Source organism: Anas platyrhynchos, chromosome 2 (genome assembly GCF_047663525.1).
Source record: "Anas platyrhynchos isolate ZD024472 breed Pekin duck chromosome 2, IASCAAS_PekinDuck_T2T, whole genome shotgun sequence".
Lineage (NCBI taxonomy): Eukaryota > Metazoa > Chordata > Aves > Anseriformes > Anatidae > Anas > Anas platyrhynchos.
In genome coordinates this window covers 141,334,914-141,359,104 of record NC_092588.1, presented here as the reverse complement: position 1 = coordinate 141,359,104, position 24,191 = coordinate 141,334,914, and the positions used below count along the sequence as shown (strand labels likewise).

General features: G+C 39.6%; 1 protein-coding gene across 26 annotated transcripts in view; it reads right to left on the bottom strand.

The window, feature by feature from the left end:
* KIAA1217 (KIAA1217 ortholog) overlaps positions 1-24,191 on the bottom strand; it is a 370,266-nt gene that overhangs the window by 158,049 nt on the left and 188,026 nt on the right. The window contains exon 1 of one of the 26 annotated variants that reach the window (XM_072033704.1): positions 21,743-21,935. The exons of 22 other annotated variants lie outside the window; for them this stretch is intronic. Coding sequence is in view for 1 of the 4 variants with exons in the window: in XM_072033703.1 (XP_071889804.1) it covers positions 14,014-14,121 (108 nt within the window). In the remaining 3 variants the exon portion in view is untranslated. Of the gene's footprint in view, positions 1-2,416; positions 2,694-14,013; positions 14,178-21,536; positions 21,557-21,742; positions 21,936-24,191 lie in introns of those variants that run through there. 3 more of the 26 variants (XM_072033705.1, XM_072033703.1, XM_038174605.2) reach the window with 3 other exon arrangements.

Sequence of the window (24,191 nt, the reverse complement as noted above, 5' to 3'; positions counted from 1 at the left end):
CCATTACCAATTGTCAATCATTTATCAATCACAAGAGTCATTATGTTGCTCACCTTATGCAAGCATAAGAAAAAAACCTACAATTTTTCACTTCAAAGTACCAAAATGTTTCCAAAAAAAGTCCTCTACAGACCCATGATATGATAGCCTAATAATGATGTCCATAGAAGCTCAGCCTTTTAGGCTATTATATCCACTATCCTTAAGTAACTCTGTACCTCGATAAAACAAATGCATCATGTGCTGTTGTAGTGACCTGCTTGTGTTAACTTACAATTCATACATCCTAGAAAGAATATTTCCCTGATTATTCAAAGCTGTGAGAATACATTCAGATGACTAATGTCAGTAATGTTGTAGCTTGGCATCTTTCATCTATTTAGCAAACTTCAAGTCTATCCAAAATGTTATATATCCTGATTTCAATCCCCCTCTGACTCTACATTGGACAAAACAATTCCATTGAAAGAACTTGTATCAGGTGACAGAAGAATAGTTAACTCTGTAACTGCAATTTAACAAACCCATCCTTGTTAAAATGTCTTGCAGATTTCTATCTCCAGAAATTCCCATCTTTTAAACAGTTTGAACAAATAACACTGACAACATCAGCAGTTCTGACACTATTGTGGTTAAATATCAAACAAATATCTTATTTCACAATAATAGATTTCATCTACCTCATAGGAAGAGCTCAGAAAACGTCTGTAATAATCTATATCTTTGTGTGTATATATATATATATATATAGCTGGGTAATATATAGATAGCAATTAAATATACTATATAATTTAAAGCAGTCACATAAGCATGTATATTTAGTACAATTTAATGAGTTATTTTAAGTATTTCTAAAAGTCAAAAGTTCTGTATGTAATCATGTTTTACCTAGTCTTTATGCACAGTTCTTCTGTGAGTTATTTGCCCATTTTAACATACTTACATATTCTTATCTGGACTATATTGGAGTGAACAGACGTGCAACCAGTCCCCAATCAACAAACACATCTAGCAGAAACCACCATGACTATAAAGTAATCATCTTCCATTCCAAGCAGCTGTTTACTAATAAACAATTACATGAGAGGCACTTCAAGGAAAGACTATAGGAGAAAAAAATGGTATTTTCATTAAAAATAAAAAAATAAAATAACTAAAAGCACTTCGGAACTGAAACCATAAGTCTTCCTGGCATCCTGCCCAGCTATTATTTAATTCTATGCCCTGTGTGACATTTTATATACCCTTGTATTTGAACTACTCAACCATATTTTGTTTCTTCCTTCTACTTGTTTTTGAACTACTGCCATAATGGTGTTGCTATAGAAAGAAAACATCCCATTCCACTGTGTTTTATACTTTTGCTTTGTAATGATTGACATAGCCGTTTGAAAACTAATTTATCTAAAAGATCCTTGGGTATCTGAGCATTTTTCATTAAATAGGACAAGATCCTGTCTTAGTTATGGAAGCTGTTACACTTCTGAATTTTACATTGAGTTTTCCAGCCCTTGTGCTGCATCGTATCACCTGTGGTTTGGTCAGATTCGACCCCAAGTTCGAAAAATTGTTATTACTCTAATTAACTAACAGTGTCCTCTATGCATTAAGCACTGGGGAAACAAGAAGTTAGATGGTCCCTTCCCCACACAGCTCAAACTTTAAGAAAAAGAAGGAAAGGATGGTAATGCACTAACTCTACCACCTAACATTTTTAAAAAGACAACATAATTCAAACAACCACTGATCTTCCCTCACCTGGAACACCTACATTGCAGATTCCCACAGCTGAGCTTGTCACTCTGGGTTCCCATAAAAATCAGTGGGAATTTTCAAGACACACATCATCAAGATAACTCCTTCAGGGTGAGCGCTGAATTGTAGATCCTGCTCCCTAAGGGGAGCCTCTATTAATTAGTGAGATTGCTTGTGCTAACTAGCTGTACAGCTGCAGCATGTTAGTTCACAAAGATGCCATGGTACACACAGGGCTTGCAGAGGAATGTGCCAGTCTGCGAGAGAGACTTAAAGGCAGAAAATCTTAAGGGACAAACTTATTCAAGCAGCTTGTTCAGGGCTTAACGAGTGCATAAAGGAAAGTGAAAGAAGCAAGCAGGGAAACATGATGCAAAACAAAGGAAAAAGTGTAATGGAGTGACTAACGGTAAATTATCTCTCACATTGAGTTTGCTGGAAATACTTGGAAATGGAACTGAGAATTTCAGAGAAATGTCTAGAGCTACACCCTGTCCGCAAAGAGAACACAAAAGAAATCCATCGGGTTATTATTCACATTTCACTAAGCTTTCTGCAAAAGAAAGAAAGAAGAAAAAAAAAAAAAAAAGAAAAAGCTCACAAATATTACCTAAATTACCTTACCATATACCCAGCTTAATCATCAAACATCTGAACTTACTGTGTGCTGCCCTGCTACCCAGGGATCATTCAGATCTGGCAAATCCTGAGGAATTGTTTAAATAACTGCAAGCTCCCAAACTTCTCATCGTGTAAAAAATCAGTGTCATCCTTCCTCTTTTGATTGTCCCTCCTCAGTGCAAGTACACAGCTGTCCAAAAGTATCAAGTTTCATCTTCTTAAGCCATTTCAGTTGTGATGGATCCCATACTGCAGTCTATAAACAGCCTTAGGTACATCATTGGAAATGAACTGGTACATTTCCTAACCAGCATCATTAAAATACAAGGCAGTTCAGTGAACTTAGAAGATACAAAGAAATTATTCTCCAGAGTGTAACATCTGGTATAAAGGAGGAGAAAAACACAATTTTCAAGTGCAAGACATGTAAGAACTGGAGGCTAAACCAAAACCCATTAATCTATCTCCACCCCCATGTTCAAAATGAAAAACAGGAAAAAATACCCTTTGGTGCTCCACATTAGGAAGACACGAATCTAAGATGTCTCCCATCTGTTTTGTTTGCTGTTTTTTTTTAATAAAAAAGCAAAATCACCCTTTCCTTTTTTTTCCACTTTAAGTAGAAATCCTGAAGGACATTTTCAGAGCCGTTAGTTTCACGGTTTTTACACCATTCTCATCTGATTTTATTTGAGTGCCTGTCAAATGAAACCCCTCTGCCTCAGTGAACCAATATCTGAGCTTTTCAAGTATTATTAAAATTATCATAACCAAACTTACACAGTCTGGCTGGACTTAGGGAGCTGAGTGGGGAGATGACTAACCCCCTGCTCCCATAACAGACCCTTTTCCTGGAACTAGTCACATCCCTGGCATGACCATGAGTAGCCCCGGGGCTTTCTAAGCTCCTGCTTAATCCCCAGGAAGCTTCTGGCAGCATGGACCACTGGGCTGTGGCCATGACCCCTCCACCTCATCCTGCAGAACCACTCTGAGGTAATTGGGTAGAGCTGGACATATCTGCCCTAAAACACCTGGCAACTTCTTTTCACTGGAGAAATTCCTACTTTCTAGCTGGAGCTTATCTGCACTGTTGGAGGAATGAGCCAAAATCCCACCTGCGATGCTTTGCTCACATGGGTGTTGTGAAAGCTGCTGAAACTGTGCTGAGGAACAAAACGAACATCAAAATGTTATTAAAATCCCTGTGTACTGATGTTAAATTCTGTGTGAGTCACATGAATCGCTTTTGGATATCACACCACTAACTTTTGGATATGCATAGAGTGCAAACCAAGGCAGAAAAATGATTTTAATATTTGTGTGTTTTTTCTAAAATGATAGCTGCTTTTGTTAAAAACAAACAGTGCATATTGTAACACAGACCACAGTAGAACTCTATACCCTTGTATGTCAGGTGGAACACATCATGGCTTTTTTTAAAGACATGAAGTGACATTTTGATGTCCAATTTGATTCAGGATGATGAGTTTTCTCATCTTTCAGTGAAGAAAATTAAAGGCAAGCACATGTTAAGATTTGTTTCTCACAGTAAAATAAATGTCTCTCCATCCAGGTACAAACAGGACCACTTAACTTAACTTAAACACTAAAAGTCCATAACAGTTCATCAGCCTCTTGCTGAATGTTCAGGCAAGTGGCTAAAAATATATTTCAATCTGAGTAGAAAGAGGAAAATATTTTCAGTGTCTCAAGTAAAATGCACTATTGTTTTACTCTTGCAACACGACAGCACAGAGACATTCCTTCAAGTCACATTTTTAGTATTTAAAAGCATTACATGAACTTTAAAAGTGGTATGAACTCTGAAATTCTCCTCATCCCAGTGCCTCATTATCCAAATAGCAGTCTGCTGTATGAAGTGCCTCACTGGCAGCAGCCATAAATATGCTCCCTTAGCATAAACAAGAGCCAAATTCCCGTCCTCCTGTAGCCTGAATACAAGAGATTTCCACAAATATGCCGTGGGAGAAAGCCTTCCCCTAGGACCATTGACCCTGGGGTTCACCTCCTGCCTGTGTTCATGCCACCGCTGGCACGGGACGGCCAAGGGACACCGAAGGCCTCGCTTGGCCAACAGCCCAGCTCCACAGGCTCATCTGCACTCTTGAAGCCCTCCCTCCCAGCCCTGGGGCCTCCAGCCTCACCACTGCATGGGAAGACAGTAATCCTTGATATTTTATAAAGGAAGTCATTTAAAAGTAACATTTCTATGCAGAAAAGAGATAGTGGGAATTCAAAAATTCAAGTGTCAGCCTCACTTCAGTGCTCCATGGCAGGACAGTGCAAAAGCCAAGGAAAGTAAGGGTGCACCACGCTCAGCTTTGATCACTTCAGACCATGGAGGAACATGCAGAGACTACCAGAAATGATAAAACTGAGGTTTCACCAAGTGGTGGAACAAAGCACAGGCTGAATATCTGTGGAGAGCAGGTAGTGAGATCATGGGGATGGACAAGAAGAAAACGGTTTCCCACTCCAATGTGCTTTTGAAAGAGCTTTAGAGCCTCGGTCACTTTGTCTCATGCTGATTAACATGCAATTTTAAAGGTCTTCCATAAGCTTTGTTTTATTCACAGTGTTTATACAGCACTAGCAATCCAGGCTGAGAAAAGGAGTCATTTTGTGGGCAGGATGCTGATGACCCAGGCCAGGCAGGACGTATGATCAAGAGCAGAAGCACATCTCACAGCAGCCACAAAGCCCTGCATGCAACCTGGAGACGCCAAAGGGAATGAGGCCAGGAACAGTACAGAAAGACAAACCCAGGACACCGTAACACATGGTAAGGTGGCACTTAATTTTTTTTTTTTTCTTTTAAATAATTAATTGGTTGACTCCATCACCCACATCATACAGGTGTGTTGTTGTAAGCAAAGCTCCAGAGCTTGTGCCAAGTCACATTCAGCCCCAGCAGATGACTCTAACAAAGAGCTACTATATATTTGATTCATAAGCACTTTCTCTGGATGCTTTGTTTTCCTTTAAACTACCTATTTCATGTCAGACGGAGAATTAAAACACTTCTAATAGAAACTGACGCGTACCTTGGTCTTCTATTCTAATAACAATACAGTCATTCCTTTTAAAGGGAGGAACTACTGGTTGAAATGAAAGTTATAGGGAAATATTCTCAGTATATATATATATTATATATTACCTCATATTCTCACTGTGAGAAAACATTTTAGATCATAACTTTTGAAAACAGAAAATAAATTTTATTTTTCAGAAGACTTCTACTCAAAGTTTCCTTTTACGAGATTTAATGAATGACATTTTGGTGCCAAAAATGAAGAGCTTCAGTTTAACCAAGTATTTACTATGCTGGTGAATGAAACCCAGATTCACAGCGTTAGATCTTGACTCATCTTTTTAAATGTGGCTGGTTTTTCATCTGAAAATAATCCAAATGTAGATAGTTCCTATATTAAAGTAGGTACTTCTCATGAAAAGATGCACTTCCAAAGAATTGCAGTATTCCCATTTTTGGCTGAGAAGAAAATTCCAAGACAGCGTTTCAGAAATTCTGATTTCTATACCATGAACTTCAATTAAAACAAAGAACAAAATATAAAAAAGGCAAAATAAGTGAGAGTTTAAAAAGGTACATGCTGAGTCTATGACAATGTTTACATTGATTTTTGTTCTTACCTGAATTAATTTATTTGGGCTGAAATTTCAGGGGAGAAAAAAAAAAAGAAGATGATTTTTCTAATTTCTCATTTAATTTTATTTTTTTTTTTAATTAAAAAAATGCACATTCCCTGCATTTAAACTCCAGCAAAAGACTGATAAGCCCGGAGATGAGCTCCTCTGTTTATTTGCAGAGCCAATGCAGCTGACAGTGAGATTACAAACCTCTGTGGGGGTACACACAAACTTGGAAAGTCCATCACCAGGCCACAGGGAAAATCTAGTTTTTATGCTTGTTACAGCAAAGCTTGCTACTGTTTAAAGCAATAACCTGATGTTTATGAATGCAAATTACCTAGACTGGACAGAGTATATAGACTGAACACAAGTTTTTTGAGAAAATGCTTAGCTTTTACTATAAATTTGATTTCACTCAAAACAGAAGCAAGATCTAAGAATGCAGGAAAGAGAGGCATTGCAATTACAGAAAGCAAGCAGAGATGGCAAGCAAATTTATAACTGACAATACTATCTCTTACCTCATATGATTGGAAATTACAAATTGCAAAGAAAACTTTTGCTGATGATTTCAGTAAAGTTTTAAAAGAAAACTATCTATTCACCTTTAGGAGTGTTTTCAAGCAGATATGGCTGAAATGGTCTCTGGAGCCATTAGCCCAAAACCAAACTATCCACACAGCGGAGTGATGATTCTCACACCTACCTGCAGCTGGGCTACACACAGGACAGAGACCTACAGACCTCCTGTACACCATTCATGGCATCCTTTCCAGCTACTAAAATTTGGCTCCTCTGCACCAGCAGCTTTCTGCAGCACTCACCTCAGTCCCTGGGGTTACAAAGCTCTTCTGCTGCAATCACCTCTGCAGCCCAGAATGACTTCATTTAACCCATTTGAAAACAGTGTATGCCTTTCAGCAAGATCTGTGCTATACCTCGAGCCTAAAACACTGCTTAAGCAATACATTGTTTCCCTCCCCTTTTTATTTCTACATATTGCAATGATTAGAAGAACATATCAAAGTTTATTTTCTGTTTAGAGATTTCCCATCTTACAGTAGTAAACACAGCATTTGTCCTTTTCTCAGTTCTGGCGCTATTCCTAACAGAAGCTGTATCCATGGATATGGTACTTAGGTCGTGGTTTAGTGGGTAATGTTGGTGGTAGTAGGACAGTTGGACCAGATATCTTGGAGGTCTTTTCCAACCTTAATGATTCTCCGACTATGCCACTTCATTCTCTTTCTTCCCCTCAAACCTCATTTTGACCTCTATCAGCTTCCTTCTCCAGACTCCCACTTCTCGGTCTGCAGCACCAACAGGTAACTGTCACTGCGGTGCCATACCCCATTCCACGTACATTTTTATGCATGACTGAACATTGCTCCAGTGAAGGGATTTTGTTCCCTTCCTTATCCCAACATGGCCTGGAATAATTTGGTTGTAGGTTTTCTCTTGATTGATTTAAGGTGCATTGTAGTTTTGTCCATATTCAGAAACATTTACTGTAGCCAGACCCATTACTTGCATGCTGCAGTGCACAAAGAAATGTGCACTTCAATGGTACCTCATGAAGTAACAATTTCTGGGTGAACTGATCCTGAGATCCCCAATCTTGCCAGAACTCTTACTGATGGAGGCAAGAATTTTCCCACGGAATACTCAAGGATAAATTCAAAGTTTTGGTCAAAGTAGAAAATTCCTCTGAATTAAGGGCATCGTGAGTCTGGGAAGTTGTTGAGGCAATGACCACTCAGGCCCTTCTTGTGCTTGCTTATGATGGCTATATATTGGTACCCTGCCTGGGATAAAACAATATATACTAGTATTTTAATTAAAAATAGCAAGTTCTATTTACCCTAATTCTACTGACCATAGTTATTTTTCTTGCAATATTTCACTTACACCTCATATTTGTATCCTAAATTTTCAAGTAACCTCTATTTCTAATAACTAAGGCAATTTATTATTTCTCAAACAGCTCATTGTAGTTACAGTGCTATATTCAAAACCTGCTGGGTCAAACTCAATTCTTTATGAACAGTCCCTGAAAAATTAAAATTGCATGAATAGTTAAGAGCCTCAGTTGCATAACCGAGGCCAAGGAGGAACCAATAAATCTCTGCCACTTAGCCCTATTCATCAGTAACTTTTGTTTGACTAAAGCATATCAGCTAGAAAAGCGACCTGTCATAGTTCGAAGATTTAGCGAGATGAAGAACTTCTTGTTTCCCTTGATAATTTGTCAGCATAATGAATCATTTATACTGTGAAAAATGTTGTGCATTACTCCTGATTTGAATCTGCCTAACTCTCCAGCTCTAACCTTTAGATTTTCTCATGATTTTCACTGCTGTTCTGGAGAGCTGAGATAAAACCAGTACTTTCTCTTGTTTCAAGAGACTTACAACACTTAATTGAGGACCGTCCCTATTTTCATAGGGTCAAAAGATGATGAAAAAAAAAAAAAAAGTGTTTCTTGGAGAGAAATAACTTCATCAGATCTCAAACCATTTTGGGTGACTTTCTTTTGCAATGTTCCCATGGTTCAACATCCTTTCAACAATGTTGAGCTAAAAGCTACGGTGTATCTTCTTGTTACAGTGCACATACATAGTCCTAATGATGGTCTTCCCGGAAAATAACCTCCCTTTACAATAGAAACCCTTGTGAAGATGAAGTTCATGACATCTTTAAATCCCTTCACTGGGAATCCTCAAGATTCAGCTTGACAGGGCCCTGGATAAGGCCCTGCTTTCTACACAAGGTCTCCAGAGGTCCTTTTCCACTTTGACTTCACTGTGATACATGGTCTCACACTTACTCAAATGCAATTAAGTCATTCTGCTTTAAGTTTTGTCCAGAGAAGGGCTACGAAGCTGGTGAAGGGCCTGAAACACAAGTCCTGTGAGGAGCAGCTGAAGGAACCGGGGTTGTATAGTCTGGAGAAGTGGAGGCTCAGGGAAGACCTTACTGCTCTCTACAACTACCTGAAAGGAAGCTGTGAGGAGCTGGGGGGTCGGCCTCTTCTCACAGGTAGCTAGTGACAGGACTAGAGGGAATGGCCTCAAGTTGCACCAGGGAAGACATTTCTTCTCAGAAGGAGCAGCCAGACATTGGGATGGGTTGCCCAGGGAGGTGGTGGAGTCACTGTCCCTGAAGGTGTTCAAGGAGAGGTTGGACGTGGTGCTTAGGGATGTGGTTTAGTGGGTGACATTGGTGGTCGGTTGACAGTTGGTCCAGATGATCTTGAAGGTCTTTTCCAACCCTAATGGTTCTATGATTCTAAAAGTGTACTAAGCCATTTGGTCCTGTGGGTTTGTACATATTACCTCTCTGTACTGCCACTGTTAGTTCTCTCAATTCCAACTCAATATCATCTTTAAGCTCTTACATTTGAAATTTGATCCATATAGTATTGCAGTGTATTAAAACACTTATTTTATATGCATCATGTCTTTATACTGTGCTCATGTGCTCATGACTATTGACCTGCTGTACTCTTTATCACCAAACCGTGATCCTACAGGCAGCTGTGTGATTTTACACTACCACTCCCAGCTTCTGCCACACACAGAAAACACTTCTCTCTGCACACACATGTGCACACATTTCCTAAGATGGTTACTTTGCTCTGGCAGTTCAATTCCTCTGGCTTTATCTTTCAACTCTGTATTTTTTATTCAAAGTTTTCTTTGTAAAATTACCATTCTAACATCAGTTTCTCTTCACATCTTTACAGAACTACTTGCCAACCTTTCTTTTCTGTATTTTAATGATGAAATATTCAGGAAACAACAGAAAATCTCACATTAAAATATGCTGTCTGGGGTTGGGATACACTGATTTTGCAACAAGTTACCGTGTACCTGGCAGGACGGCATGTCAAAGTTCTGTGGTAAATGATATTTAATGCAATTGTTTGGCAGTCTAAGCAGAAAGAATTTCTTGACCTAAGTCCAGATCCCAGTAACGAGCTACATTTTTATAAAAGCAGCCTTTTAATGTATGCCCAACTACTGTATCAAGAAGTGACATTTAACATTCTTCTCTAAGGAAAACTTTAAATTCTAGCTATATTTATTTCCTCCCAAATGAACTCTTATTACATTATAAATTTGCCTAAAAGTATAAAATGAGTTTTAACAACCAAACACAACAATAGTTTGTTAAATTCAAGTCATCAAACCAGGAATGAGAACACTATTACTAACCCTTGAAGCATTCCACCGATGTCTTCAAATATTAAATGTCACCTACTTCTCTTCCTGCTATTCCCAAGGGGGAGCAAGTCTCAAGGCACCCTGACCATTCTCCCTAAAGGCTTCCTGGGGAAAATACAGATGTTGGACTTTCCCTGCCTCGGTCTTCAGAAAAATTGCATTCCGAATTTCAGTTTTCCAGAAGGAAGAATAGAAACTATACCGACATCACTATCACTGACCAGCAATTTTCCAGGACTAAAACAATGTCAGATGACCTATCCCAATGGTCCAGACATGTTGGAGGCTAATACACCTCAGGCTGCACTGCAAGAAATTGAGGTTGGGAGGAATCTATCTTTTTTATATTTCATCCGTCAGGTAATTTCCCAGATGCTAAAATAATTTTCTTTCTCCAGCTATCAAAGACAGTGATCCCTAAGCACTTGCTACTCCTAGTCTTTCTGTAAAGGTCACTGTACTCTAAAATTGATTTGTGGCAGCCCCTGGTGCAGGAGGGAAGACAAAGTATTACCCTGTGAAAGAAATTTTAGCTATAGCAGGAAGAATATGCACCATGGTTTGCTTTCATTTTATTTATCTAATACTGTGCTGAGCAAAACTCTAAAAAGTTTTTTGGACTGTGAAACAGTATCTACAAATCCTTAAACAATGAGCTTGTTCTTAATGGTTGGATTAATTCAAATTGCATAAAACTGCTTATACTAAGACTGAACTGTTTTCATGTGAAGTAGAACAGCAACAGAGGAACAAATACAGGTTTTGTCCTGTTGACTCTCAGACTGCTAATTGCAAAAAATGGGGGAAAAAGTCCTGTTACATGGCCTGTGATCTTATCCCATACCCTTTCTGTCTAGCACAATCTGGCAGGAAAGAACTAGCTGTACTGATAAGAAGGAATCTCTCTCTTTTAAGTGAAGGTATAGTAGCTGCCCTCCTTCAAGTTAAACAGAGCTCAAACTACAATATTTATTTAAGAATTTTTCCAATATGATGAATTATTAACTTGTTTCGATTGTGTCTTTTTGGATAAAACAGAGGAAAAGAAGCACAACTCCCCCAGTGTCTCCAGATCTCAGCATCACTTTTCTTTTGATCAGTGCACTTTGGACTTCCAGAATCAAATCACAGACATATTATCACTCAAAAAATACTACTGAAAAACAACACCCATACTAACAATTCAATCAGATGCATTTGAAATCAGCTACAGCAAACAACAATTAATCCAGACATTGACTGGGGAAGGTGAAGTCAGTTTGATGTCTGCACATTCCCACTTATTGAGACCTTCCAGTAAGAAAAGCTTAGTTACTACACACCACCCACCGTGTCACATGCTTAGAAGTTGTTTTTAGGAAAGTTAATGGGGAAAAACAATGCCTTTAGTACACTGCTGACAACTAACTTCACTCTTGTGGAGGATACTTGAGCATCATGCCTAATGTGTGTCTGAAACAGGAGCTTAGATGAGAAACAACTGGCTGATCCTCATCTTAGACAAGAACAAAATGACAGGAGAGATAAGAGATATCACATGTGCTGTGGGGCTGGGCAGATTTGTTCTCAGCAATGCTTCTCGGAGCCTCAGCTTTCAAACGATCAAATAGCAGAGCTATGGCTATGACTGCTTACCTGTCTCAGTTGTTAACAAGAAAACTGGAAATACTTCCTGTATTTGTTAGCCAAGGCAGTTTAGTGAGGTAAGAGACAAACTGTGTTTTTGTTGAGCTATGTTTGTGATACCATTATCACAATATGCTGTTACCCCTGCACCAGTCATCAGCCTTTGATTTAAAAGGTAAAATATTTTCCATGTCTAATCAAGAGTTGTCTTTGGTTCACAACTCTTATTCAACTTTCCCTTACTCTTGGATTTCAAATAAAATAGCTTAAATCTGCTGATTGTAACAGAGTGCCACTAGACTCAGCTGCTTTGCGGAATTTGGTCAAATAAATGCAGGTAATTTAGTGAATTGGCAGAAAGATCAATATGAGCTCAGGTTGGCCATTTTAGTTAAATAAGCAGTCAAACAATATATAAACTCAGATTTCCAAACACAGATCCTTGACACATACTGAGGTAAGTAAAATGTGATTATCATCACTGAAACTATTTGAAGGCCAAGTGAACATTTTGAAATGATGACTGCATTTTAAAAGTCCTCTGAAGGACCACAGAACCCAGACATCCAAGTAAGTTTTCAAACCACAGGGAAGATAAGCCAAAAGCAAAGTAGCAGTGGCTAGACAAACCTCACTTAAAAGGCTTGATAACTTTTGTCTTTTTTTTTTTTTTTTTTTTTTTTTGAGAGAGAGGAAGTTAGAAAAGCCATTCTGCTTTCAAAAGCTAATGGTGTAATCCTAAAATTATATTAAAAAAAAAAAAAAAGGTGAAAGACAATGACAAAATATAGACATTTTGGCAGTATCCATGGAAGTCTGACAAGTGGCAGCAGAGTACAGAACAAAAGAACAAAAATTCTTTTACTGTAGAAAATACCTCAAATTCCATGTTATCTCACCACAATAAGCTACTGAATGATTATCTAAGCTGCCCTTGTTTTGCCAGGCGGCCTCAATACCTTTGTAGGTCTTACCGTGCATTTGGTTTAGTCTGGTGTGTTTAAAACGCTACACAGCAAGTAAATCTAATCTGAAAGGTTATATGTGCCCTTAGGAAAAGCAGTCTTCACAGAGAATGATCACCTAAAACAGAAAATCTTTTTGATATCAACTCAGAGCTGTTTGCCCCAGTTTTTACAACTAAAATCATATAGCTGTGATACATCACAAAAAGCCTAACCCTTTCTCTCTCTGCTAATACATTGCTAACAGGAATTGAGAGAAATTCAAAAAAGTACATTTAAAAAGTAACAATCCAGCAGAAGCTTCTCACAAGTTTGAGAACTTGTGAACTTTTATTTTTTTTAATTATTATTATTTTATTGGTTCTCCTTTTATAAATTATTTAAACTTTTCCTAAATTTCAAATTGGCTTCACCTACATAACACAGTCACAAATAAATCTGTCAAACACATTGTAAGTGGAACTACATGTATTCTTGGAAAAATAGCTCTGAGACAGGTTGAAGACATGCAAAAACAAGACCGAACTTGTGGGTTCAGAGTTTCTTCAAAACAAAGCAATATCTGCTGTCACAGCATGAGGAAAAAAGACATCTCAACACAAAACAAGGCAGCAGAAGCAAGAGATGAGAGGGGAAAAAAACAATTTACTCATCTTCACTGCCCAAGTATCTTCAGCATAGATATCTACTGTTTGCTAACCCCATCAGTTCAGAAGAGGCCCACAAAGCAGCACTTATTCCAGAGTCCTGGAAGACTTCCAATAAATAGATTAAACCTTAAATATAAACACTCTCTATAATTAGAGAAGAAAGCAGCTTGGTTTTTGGAAAGTGTCTGACAAATTTTAAAACCATGAGATGAAATCAAATTGTATGTTAATATGGTTCAAGGGAAGTCTTTCTTCAGTAGACCTTCAATCTCTCCCTCAAGAGCATCTGACAGCTACTGCAGTAAGCTAAAGGTCGTTGTGCCTTTCAAAATCAACACAGAAACACATACAGACAATAGGATAAATAAGAATGAACACTTGAGGATGTTCCTTCTTACAAGGAGCAGTCTTCTAAAAAAATTGACCTATCCAAAAATTTCCATTAACTCTTACACCAGCCCCACACAGGAAAGCCCTGGCTCATCAGAGCTGTACCTGGCTGACAGAAGAGGCACCAGAGGAGCAGCAAAGACCCGAGAGGCTCCTTTTTCTTCTTGGCTGTGCCACAGGAGCACGAGTGGCTACCTCCTCCTCAAAATCCATGCCCTTGGTAGCAGGGTGCTGCCGGCATTAAGTGGCAGAGCCAGGAGCAGCAGGAATCCCCCTTCTGCACAGTGCAGACTTTCTACAGGTGTGCATCTGCAGCAGAGCCTCCTCTGATGGGAAATTTCTTGGGACATCCGGGTGTACGAATGACTCACATACAAAAAAATACTGGTTTCTCACGGTTGCATGCTTGCATAGGGGTGGGGATTGCACGATTACACATTTGCACTTGAGCTAGAACTACCCTTTTGTGACAGGATTAATGCCCAAGACCAAGCAGTCTGTGATTAAGCAAGAAAAAAAGAGGGTAAAACACACACAGTAAAAAGACCTCTGCAAAGAGCACGATCAAAGTAATACAAACAGTTAATGCTACGGTGAAAATGCTTGTGGAATTAAGCTACGGTAACACCCAAGCATCACACACAACCTCCGCAGTGGTCTTGTGTTACTGAAAGTTATTCATCAGCCCGGGGAAGAAACCTGACTCCCACTCGCATTAAGGTCCCAGGGATTAACCCAGTTGCTTGGGACCGGATCAGAGCACCCTTCCTCGCAGCAGTACCCATCAGCTGCTGGGCATTAGGGGGCTGCTTAATCAGCCCCAGAGCCACAGAGGAGCAGCAGCAGGTGTGCAAGGGCTGCCCAAGCAGGGACACGCGTGCCGTAACATCCGGTGCTGAAAACGCTCGGTAAAAATAAAATAAAAGGGAAGTACACAGAGAGCCAGAAATTAAATGCTTGCATCTGATACCAGAGGATCAGAGCGTCAGTAGGACAACCTGCCATGGGTTCGAGCCAGCTTTGCTCCAGTGGACAGGAACATTTTTACTGACATGAATATGAGCAGCATTCGGGCCAAGAGAAACATTTGGTGATCTGCTCCTCCTCACCCCATCCCACCCCACCCTTTTGCAATGTTCAGAAGGGAGAAGTTCTGCACTGATTTCCAGAAAGCTTCTGACGCTGTTCCTATCACATGTTTTCATTTAAGTTCTCCCTTGACTGACACCACACTGCTCACCGATGGTAAGAGCAGAGGCTGTGCTGCATGATGATCACAGCATGACAGGGGCTGGCAGCAGGCAACACCCTGCTCGCACCCCAGCTCTCGTGCTGCACTAGCCAAAGAGATGGCAGCTTGGATGAGCAGCTGAAAACCAGCTGAAACAACAGGGATCCTCAGCAAAAAAAAACAACCCCCCGAAACGCTGCCAGTAGTTACTGCCAAACACTGGTACCTGCGACACTGCTGTGACTCCAGTCCAAGTGCAGAGATCACTGAGGTTCACCCACATCCCTGCCTAGGAAATAGCTAGGACATAATAATATTGTCTTTTTAATGGCAATGACTGCAAAGCTATTAAGCAAGTTAAATAGGATATAGCTTTTTTTTTTTTTTGCTTTTTTTTTTTTGCCTTTTTTTTTTAATAAAAAAAGAATGCATAATATGCAGAATAAAAGAGTCAAATTAACCCAGAACATCTGTGAGATTTTGGTGTGTGCTTTTTAAAGCAAAAAAAAAAAAAAGAAATTATTGTTTGTGTTTTATTTATTTTAAAAAATATGAAATCAAACAGCTTTTCCTAAAAAAAAAAAAAAATAGGAAATCAAAACAAGGATTTTTATAAATATCCTAGTTTTTCAGGCACACATTTTAATGGAAGTGTTTATGTTACCTGTATGTTTTTAATTGTTTTTCTATACTGTGTTAAAGAATTCTTCTTGCTTCCACACACTATTTACTTTTATTTAAATCAACCAACCAATGCCATTCAATTATTTATTCAGACAAATAAATGACATTTCTTCTTACTTATTCTAATCAAAGTCAAATATTTGTTCCTTCTGTGAGTAATTTATTACTAATTACAGCAGTCTGATGTATGGTATTTTGTGTTACTAAAAATAGGGCCACAAATGAATAAATGCAGCTAAAATTATGCTTTCAAAGCACAGTGGAAGAAAGCCCAAAGCTCATACATAGACATTGACAGCAAGTTTGTTTCCAGACTTTAGACACCCACATACTCACAAAATAGGAGCAAACTGAAAAAGCCTTCTGCTTGTTCATCTAGCAGTAAGTGTCTCTAGAAGTGAACATACCAAGTAAAATTTAGAATCACTCAACTTCTTTCCAATATGAAAAAAAAAAATGTTTTAACTCTGTTTTCTCACTGTTTACTTCTTTCCCTTGCTGCCTTCCTCAAGTTTCTCTTTCCTTAGAAGGCAGACCTCTTCCCTACAGACTGGAAAAAAAATATTTAATTGATTGAATTACAATTAATTACTCTATGTTGAATTCAATTAATATAAGAGCATGGAGATGGTCGACTAAATGTAAATGTGAGAAGTTAAAAACTATGAAAGGTTAAAATATTCTTAAAATTTCTCAGTTGAGCTCTGAAATTTACTGTCATAAGACATAATAAAGTCAAAAACTTAGCAGTATGAGTCAGGACTGGACATTCACACGTATCAAGAAGATCCAGTCTAACGACTAACCTGAATAACATTTCTAAAGATAAAATAAATCTCAAGTGGTGGGACAAAATAATCTGTAACTACTAAGGAACAGAACGCCTGTGACATGCACAGCTCATTATCCACCATCCACCTCCTGAGAGATTGTTAAGACCCTCCTCAAGAAGCCATGGCAGAAGCCACTAACAAAAATACATCATTGGTCTCTGTGGATTTCAGATGTGACCCAACAGAATAGCTTCTCTATTTCTCTCTTTAATAGCTGATTTTTTGTAGACATGTTTTTCTTTCTTTTAAGTGACCGTACTAACCAAATAGTGAAAACCTAAAATTAAACAAATGGCAATGCTCAGTGCTAAGTAAGACAGCAATTTTCATGTGAATGTATGGAATCATTAAAATCCATAGCACAAGAGACCACATAAAATACAACAGCACAAAAAGTAGTAACTAATAGGGAAAACCAAAAAAAAAAAAAAAAAAAAAAAAAAAAGGACCCTTCTAAACAAGGATTCTAAAAACAAATCTCGCCCAACAGAAGCCCCCCTGTTGGCTTGATGCATCAAGATGCAAAATTTAATACCACTTGATTCCGAATTTACTGAACTGGCACAATTTCACTGAATGTTAAAAACACACCTCAGTGGATGTTGCCAGAGCCACAGGTGTTGGCTGCCATTTTAACCGTAGCACTTTTTCTCAACTCACTGGCAGGGAGAGGAAATTGGAATGTTCGTAAGAGACTTGCTCGTCTTATTTACTCTTGTTCTCTGATTTGAGCCCAGAAAAGAGATTTAAATCACAGGGATTATGGTTAAACCAAGCAAGTTAATCAGGTGACTTCAGTGGAATCTGCCTCTGTTAGAAAATCAACTGAAAAATGCTGTAATGCAGCAGCAATGGTCCAGAGGTGCATTTACTTTGCTAATGACTGACATAAATACGTGCTCCCCTCCCAAGTGACAACGTGCAAAGAGCACAAAAATGTTTCCAGTGGGAAGCTAATAGGTCTATTCAGCTGCAAAGACAACAGCCAAAGCACATTCATAACCATTTGCAAGTCCCGGCACACAATAAATATTCTTATAAACATTGAAGCTGATCACTGGCCACAGAAAGAAGTCCTGACCAAGGACGAGGCAACCTACACTGTAACCTCAGCTCTACCACCCTCATGGTCTGTTGCCCTCGCAAAACATTTTCACCTGTGAGTCTCCTCATCCACCAAATGAGTGATCCCGATACCTCCCGTAACACTTCCAGAACAATGCAGGACAGGGAAGGGCCAGCTCAGTAACAGCAAGGCCTAAAACGTCTGCACCTTCTCTTCCACCACTAACTCCTGGAGCTCTTGCAAGCAAATTAGTGGCTTGAAATTAACTTTGGGGTTGCTGCCGAGCCCTGTAACAGCACTCTTGAGGATGTCTCCGATGCCATTCATCTCTGAGCTGGGCACGAAATACAGCAACCTCAGGTGCTTTGGTTAAAAGGCAGAGCTGGAAAAGGAAGCAGCGGCAAAGCACCATTCATACACCACTCCACCTCTGCCGGATATGTAAAGGAGCAGATTGAACTTGCCTTGGCCTGAGGGAAGCTCAGCAGCCTCATTTCCACCTCTGGGCAGTAGGCCTTAATAAGCAGGCTTCTGCAGCACAGGGCCAAGGCTTCTCTACCACTGCCTCCTGAAGCTTTGCCATCAAGGAGAAAGGAGCACAAGGTCCTCACAGCCAGGGAGAGCATGAAGCTCAATTCTGCAGCCCAGTAATGAGGTTTATTCAGCAGCTGGCCAGGGGAGCTAACCACACAGCTATTGAGACTGAGCCCTGTAAGACGTCATTGCCCAGGGGCTCAACTTCAAAGGGAAAATGCAGGGTTTGCCTATCCCAAATTCTTCCAAGCCTTCCCAGAGGAATAAGGATCTCAGGCACAGGGTCAGGGAAGGCAGGAGGTGCCTCTCCCACTGTGGTGGTCACTGCCAGGTCCCTGTGCAGGATGTGGACTCCCCCATCCACTGCCACTGAAGGAGTTAGTCCTATGCAGACCATGTCCACCAAACGAGCCTCTGTTGCCTGTTTCTGTGCACTTGGCAGTCACCTAAAAAAGCGGTTCAGAAAGCACCAGGACTGAACTGAGTATGTGCAAAAACACATCTATAAACACCTCTGGATTTTATTTTTTTGCCAGAAAAGCTTAAATTTCAGAAACCTAAGGAATCTCAGGTGTCTGCAATAACTGGGAGAGGTTTCCATGGATAGCTCTTGAATGAAGCTGCCTGAATTTTGCTTTAACAGAGAACTAAGTCCTAAATTCTTTATTGGATCTAGATCTAAGTACTAAAAGAAGCTCACTGCATGCTTTTATTCAGTCAGCCGGATACAAAGGATTCTAAAAATACTTTGTCATAAAATTAGGTTAGAAAAATGTATGTACAAAACTCACATGAACAAAGGTAAGCATATGAACAACCACCCTGGACTTCTGAGTTACAAACAACACATGTTACTTAAAATACAGAGGCGTTGCCACAGAAGAAAAGCTACTGATCCTGTTGGGGCAAAGTAACTGCTCCGGTGTGTGATTTGCATGGGGGGAGGGAGGGAAGAAAAAAAGGAATTGCTTTATTAGCCTTTTTGCAGCTTTGCTTTGTTTGTTTGTTTTTTTATTGTGTGTTTTGTTTTGTTTTAAAGAACAGCTTTTTTTTTTTATTATTATTACTTTTAACTGATTGATATACACGAAGGAACTTGTTTATCAAAGCGACTATTATTATTCTAGTTAAACTCCACTTATACCAAGAGATACCTTAGGGCTAGTAGTTTAATATATACTTTTGCTTTACTTTTTTTAAAATACAAAGTTGAAAGACTTTCCACTGAGCCATTCTACTAGGAACATTTGTCCTCCTCAACCATTTTCATTTATGGTGAATACAAAGTAAACCCTAATGAACCAGCCCTTTGTTCATTTATCTATCTAGCTATTTATAAGTATCTCGCAATCGCGGCATTATCTGGGGGCTAAAGAGCATGTTTCAACTCAAAACAAATGGACGTGTCATCTCATGTCCTTCCATAAACAAAAGCTAAGGGCTTGGATTCCAGCAGAGATTTAAGCTTGCAATCATGTTTCCTATGTTCATTTTCATGGCTTTACTTAGGCACTTTTAACAATGTAAAAAGGAGCAATTGCCCTTACCACTGAGGCACTGGAAAGCAGTAAATTGTTGCACCAGATGGTACATGAGACAGGGGACACGTGCAGATGCTGGGGAGGGTCCCTCATTCCCAAACATGCTCCGTGGGGCTTACAAAGACTAACTGGGGAGGAGGGGGAATCGTCTTCTCATTCGAGAAGCAAGGTAGTAACCCTTCTGCAGAGAAGTGGGAGCTCACAGAAATCTTCTGAAACATCTTACTGAAAAAAAAAAAAAACAAAACAACAAAAAAAAAACTACACCCTATGCTGAAATACCAATAACATCTGTCTGCACAGCACTGACCTCTCAGACAAAAATAGGCATTTTTGGATAACCCATTATGCAAGGTAGTATGAGAATCCATAATCCAATGAAATGGACTTTCTTATCAATAAAGATCAGCAGAAACATATATTCAGAATAAAATCACATTCTTCACAAATATGATGTACATCTTAAAATCAAATGTCATTTCCTAACTTTATCAGTACAGACCAGGTAAGTATTAACACAATATTAACACTAAATCAATTTCTCCCTACCATATTCCATGGCATCAACCACCAATAATGTAACAAATGGAAAATATGCCAGTTCATTTGATAAGTTGCCATTTGTACATATTCTAGTACTAAATAATTAACACTCAGGCTTCTACAGAAAGGCTAAATTGAAATTAATTCTATAACATTCCCATTACTGGCTTGGTTTCAAGATATAATCTAGGGGTGTGAAAGCAAAAGAGCCATGAGGAGAAAAATGAAAAGAAAAACAAAACAATAAAGCCCTAGTTAGTGGTTTCTTCACTTTGTACTCCTTTCAAATACATTATTTTTAATAATCAATACAGGTTCTGAGAAAGTTTATTTTACCTTCCCTGATCAAGCAATGCAGAACGTCAGAAATTCTTTATACACTGTTTTTTCACCTGGAATTAGATAATGTGTTTACAATATTCTGCAGCCTTCTTACTAAATCTACTGAGGATTTACACCGAACTGAAGTTTCTTTCAAGTTTACATTTCTCAGGTGCCTTTAGGCAGAACCTACGTTTCTTCTCTGTTCACCTTCTGAAGCTTGGACATTAGTGACTGCCACCTCCCACCCCCTCCCACCTAAACCTAACCCCTTCCAAACTGAGCGATTTGGACCAAGAAAACTAAACCTGCTTCACGTTTAAAGCACAGCAATGTCAATGGGGGGGCTACCCCTCAGGTACTGATGTTTACTTCATCTGTCTGGGTCGATGTAAGCACAAGAGTGGTTCCTAAAGAACACAGGGACTTTATTCTCTCTCTAGGGGAACTGATAATATCACCTTTTGCCCATACAAACTTTTGGTTTTAGCTATAAAAATTTCTATTGCTAGACTTTTACCTTGAAATATGCTTGCCCTTTACAAGATGTACTTTTGCCCAAGAACAATCTATTGAGAAATGCTTCAGATTTACCCTAGGATATCAAAACATACTCAGTTTGACCAAGTGATACTATGATCTATAAAAATAAAGAAATAAACAAATTTTTAAAACCCTCAGTATTTTTACAGACCTCAAATGCTGGAATAAAAGCTGTTGTAATTTTAGGATTCTATTTTAACAGTTAAAGGAGAGACATCTGGCAATAATCTACAAATAAATACAGTGTCTCAATTCTTAGTTTCTCCTCCAAAACACTACCTAGGACATTTTTGCAGCATGATTCACATAATCAACATAATACTTTACAATACCTCTCAAATAATTCCGAATTCTCAGTTCATTCAATAAAGAACTCATTTTCGAAAGAGAAAAGGGAACGTGCCGTGCCAGAAAAGTTGCTTTATTGACTCAGCCCTGCTGCCAGGAGGAGCAACGTGGTGAAGCAAACTCCACGATTTCAAAAGCCTTTTTTTTTTTTTTTTTGCAGTGGGGGCAGAGAGAGAAAAGACTTATTTACCGAAACGTAAGATCCCAAAGGTGAGGCCAGGGAGACGGTCAGAAATCCTCCTCCTTTACTTCCAAAAGTTTGAATTTATGGTGAAGTCTGTAATAATCCTTGAAAGCTGCCAGGTAAGAGGCACTCCATCTCGTAGCCGTATTTTCTTTCACCCTTTTGCAGCGTAACTTTGGTATTTGCATAAAGCTCACTCCTGGCCTATGGGACTTTTTGCACATCTACATGTGAAATTAGCTGCCTTGACATGCTCTATCAAGCATGACATCATGAATCTCCACGGAAACCTTAACCACACCTGCCCAGATGCCAGAGTTACCTGTCATGTTCAGACCTAACTGAACGCAACAACAACAACAAAAAAAAACACCAACCACCATTTTCTAGGCACTCGGCATTGCGCACGTGCTGGGAGGGTTTGGTTGTTGGGTTTTCCCCCTCTTTTTTTAAACTTGACAGAAATCTGATTTTATTTGCCAATGAATCTGTACTTCACAGAGCCCTGGCTGAAAGGCTGAGTCATTCACAACCCTTCCTCATCCTGTCCCGCAGTCCTGCAGTGCGTTTCCCTGGTTAAACAACAAAAGAAATGCGCGGCAAACATCTTCCAACTCCTTTTCTAAAGGCACGCTCAAAAGCTTTGGTTCAGAAAAACTTCTCCATGCTCGGTTTTGCTCTCTGCCCCTCAGAAAGGTTTTTTTCTTACCGAGGTGACTTGTAAAACAGGTTCACGGCAGGGATTACCCCCCTCCCATGGCAAGGTTAGCATTTTTAACCTCTTAATCGCAAACTCTTTTTCATCCCCAGAGCTTCTGGCCCCGCTCTTGCACTTGTTCAGCCCTCTCCTGGGCTGACCGGGCTCACCCAACCTGGGTGGGTGACCACAGCCTGCCCCAGCGCAGCAGCAGACCATCCACCCTAGCTTGAACTTCACAGGACCACCTTTCTATTTCTCTTATTTTTTTCTTTCTAGCTTTCCTGAAGATTATGTCAGCGCCTTGCTTTCATCAACACAGATCAGGCAGACCTGGCAGATGCGTGGTGTCCGAAGCTGTTGCCAGAGCTTGCATTACCTATGTAAATAAAAGGATTTTGTTCCTCGTCTCTTCAGGCGTGCAGGTGGAGGGTGCTTTGGTGCCCAGCCATGGGGTTGGCTTGCAAGGGGACAAAGCACGGTGTGAAGAAAAACCACCAGGCTGGGGGGCACCCCCTGGTTTGTTACACAGCGGTAGGTTATTTGCCTTGCAACCATATCCCAAAGCCCTTCCACAAATAAAGGCAGCCCTTGTCTCCACGAGCTTTTCCTTCCAGGATAGGATACCACATGCAGGATGGCAAACCTGTGGGGTGGGGAAGAGACTATCTGTGTGCACAGCTGGGAGGTTTCAGGTCACCACATTAGCTAACCATTACTAATCCTCGCTGACATTTTACCTGGCTGTGATTGTACTGTTGATTTGTGGTAGGTTATCAGGGTAGAAATGGGTCCCAAGGAGGCACATCCAGGGAGGGATTTATCTGAATAAACGAAGCCTGGAGGAAACCATTAATACGTAGTGGAAGATACGTACAATGTTCAGAGCTGACCTTGCTGGCAGAGGTGATACAATATGACCTGACAACATCAAACACATTTTTTTTCCCCTAATGTTTACTTGTTGCAAACTAGGGGTCAGTTTGCTATACTCAGATATGATGGTTGAAACAGACCTGAGAAGAAAGCTCACAAAAATGAAACAATTACCGATCTTGATTTCTGGCCCATTTTTTTTGGTTATGGACTTGTCAGGGTTTAGAGCAACCTAGAAGACAAATGACATGATATCCAAGGGACAATCTCTTGACTGTAAATACCGGGATATTTCATGTTCCAGCTGCACTGTTTGACACAGAGATTAGAAAATAGTGTCGTGTTGGCTACTACCCTGATAGATCTTTCACAGTGGGGAAATTCCCACCATGGATAATGATGCCAGATACTGGAGTAGCTGAGAAAAAAGAAGAGAGCAAAGCAGCCTAGAAAATTATTTTTAACAGTGACATTTAAATTCATGTCCTCCCACACATCTCACCAAATTTGTACGTGACGTATGTATGATACACATGCATACTTACTACGTGTATGCAGTTTGTGTCTTCTGTATCCCTGCTAAACACATACATACACATACATGGAAATTAAAAAGGAAGTCTCTGTGCTATACACACATACACACTCTTAAAAGCAAAGTTATGTTTGTTTTTTTTTTCACGAAGCTGCTAAGTAAGACTGCGTTATACATTCATATATACATATTTGTATACACATACTCCTACCTGTACTCACATACACAGACACACAGGTGTGCAAGCATAGATACAAATCGTAAGAAAAAAACCTCAGAGCTGCAAGGCCATGACCATAACAATCTGTTACTGTATCTGATGAGTCAGACATTTGACACATTTCAAC